General features: G+C 41.5%; 1 protein-coding gene across 1 annotated transcript; it reads right to left on the bottom strand.

The window, feature by feature from the left end:
- Positions 1–6: 6 nt before the first annotated feature.
- On the bottom strand, positions 7–1,302 carry LOC122546335 (interferon a3-like). Its single transcript, XM_043685082.1, has 2 exons — positions 1,005–1,302; positions 7–893 (listed from the first exon to the last, which is right to left on the bottom strand). Exons 1-2 carry the CDS (start codon positions 1,182–1,184, stop codon positions 795–797), a joined length of 279 nt encoding a protein of 92 aa, XP_043541017.1. The 5' UTR covers positions 1,185–1,302; the 3' UTR covers positions 7–794.
- Positions 1,303–1,604: the final 302 nt, after the last annotated feature.

The raw sequence follows: 1,604 nt of genomic DNA, 5'->3' as shown, positions 1-1,604 counted from the left end.
GAGCATTATCATCGCAGAATTGTTACTGACAATTCAGCAACTGGAATGAGGAGCTTCAAAAAGCTCAATGGAAAGTAACAAGTTACCTTTGAGGTAGGGTTTGAACCCAGAATATTCTCAATTAGCGTGTCATCGCTCGATCATCATTGTAGAATTAATAATTCTTTACAATTACGTAAAATAATTCCTCAAAGAAAAAGAGAGTAATATGTCAAAGAAAAATCTTCAGGTCGTTTTCTCCTTTTTGATTTTACATCTCGTATAAAAATTGTAAGGCTTATTGCACGACAATATCCGACCAATCAATTTAACACTGTTCAGTTAAGATGGAGAGCACGCGTGGAGTCAGCTGGTTAGGTCAGTTCCAAAGGTGGATTCTGGAAGTGGATAAAGGGAAACAGGTAGATGCAGTGCAATTGGATTTCCAAAAGGCATTTGATAACACCGCCGCATCAAAAATGCTCCCCCACCTAAGAACAGATGGGGTGAACAGTATCATATCAGCATGGTTTAAAGATTGATTAGCCAAAAGAGCAAAGCTCAGTTGAGACTTTGAACTGTAGAGGCTGTCAGTCAATAAAGAACGCATCAAAAATGATATTCCCCTCGTGAAATGGTTAATACAGGAAAATACCTCAGCCATAAATTTGGTTCAAAAAAATCAAGTAAAAAATAGTATTTGCTCTCCATCAGTAAACATGCAGCAAATGATCATCACAAAACAGTCAAGATATCATTAATTCCACATGTAGCGAGTTATGTCAAACACATTGTTCCAGCCTTTGGACTTTCTTTTAATTTCCTCTGCTGACTTGCGCCATTATGACAAACAACTGTTGTAAACGGGCTCTAGTCTCGGCGCGGATTATTTCCCAGGAACAGTGACTAAAATTCTGAAAAATGGAAACAATGAGGGAAAAGTGATATTAGAGGATGAAGAGATTTAAAGGGAATGAAATGAACTGAATGCTAGTGATTACACAGTCAATGGCCAATTGTCTCACCTTCTGTTTGAGGAACTTTCGTAGTTTCCTGAAGTATTTCTGAATGGTGGCATTTCTGCTCCGTCTGCCCTCTGTTCCTGACCTCATCACACATTCCTCCAGCTCCCTGAGCTGCCGTTCCAGGAGAAGCCGGACATTTTCCACCTTGCTCCGGGCCCAAGTGACTGACCCCAAATTCATGCTGTAGATCTTGTTGATGTGACGCAAGATTTGATGAAGTATCTGGATCCTGTCCTGGGCCTGAACAAAACACACAGGGAACTGAGAGAGGAATTTTTCACTTAACTCCAACTGCTAGAAGGATGAGAGGGAACAGCAGGAAGGATATTGTCACCGACAGTATGATGAGTGCCTGGAATTCTCTGCCCTTCTTGGCGGTTGAGAAAACTCCAACTCATTCAAAATGAGCCTGGATCTGCATCAGAAGCTCTGTATCCTTAAGGCTGCGGCTGGAAATTGGATTCGAACGGGAATATCCACCTAACACAGACACAATGCACTGATTGGTGTCTTACTGTCCATCTTTTATTTCAGCTGAAAATGTGTTGCTGGAAAAGCGCAGCAGGTCAGGCAGTATCCAAGGAGCAGGAGAATCGACGT

This window comes from Chiloscyllium plagiosum, unplaced genomic scaffold, assembly GCF_004010195.1.
Source record: "Chiloscyllium plagiosum isolate BGI_BamShark_2017 unplaced genomic scaffold, ASM401019v2 scaf_14519, whole genome shotgun sequence".
In the NCBI taxonomy this organism is placed as follows: Eukaryota; Metazoa; Chordata; class Chondrichthyes; order Orectolobiformes; family Hemiscylliidae; genus Chiloscyllium; species Chiloscyllium plagiosum.
This window is presented reverse-complemented; position numbering and strand designations above follow the sequence as displayed.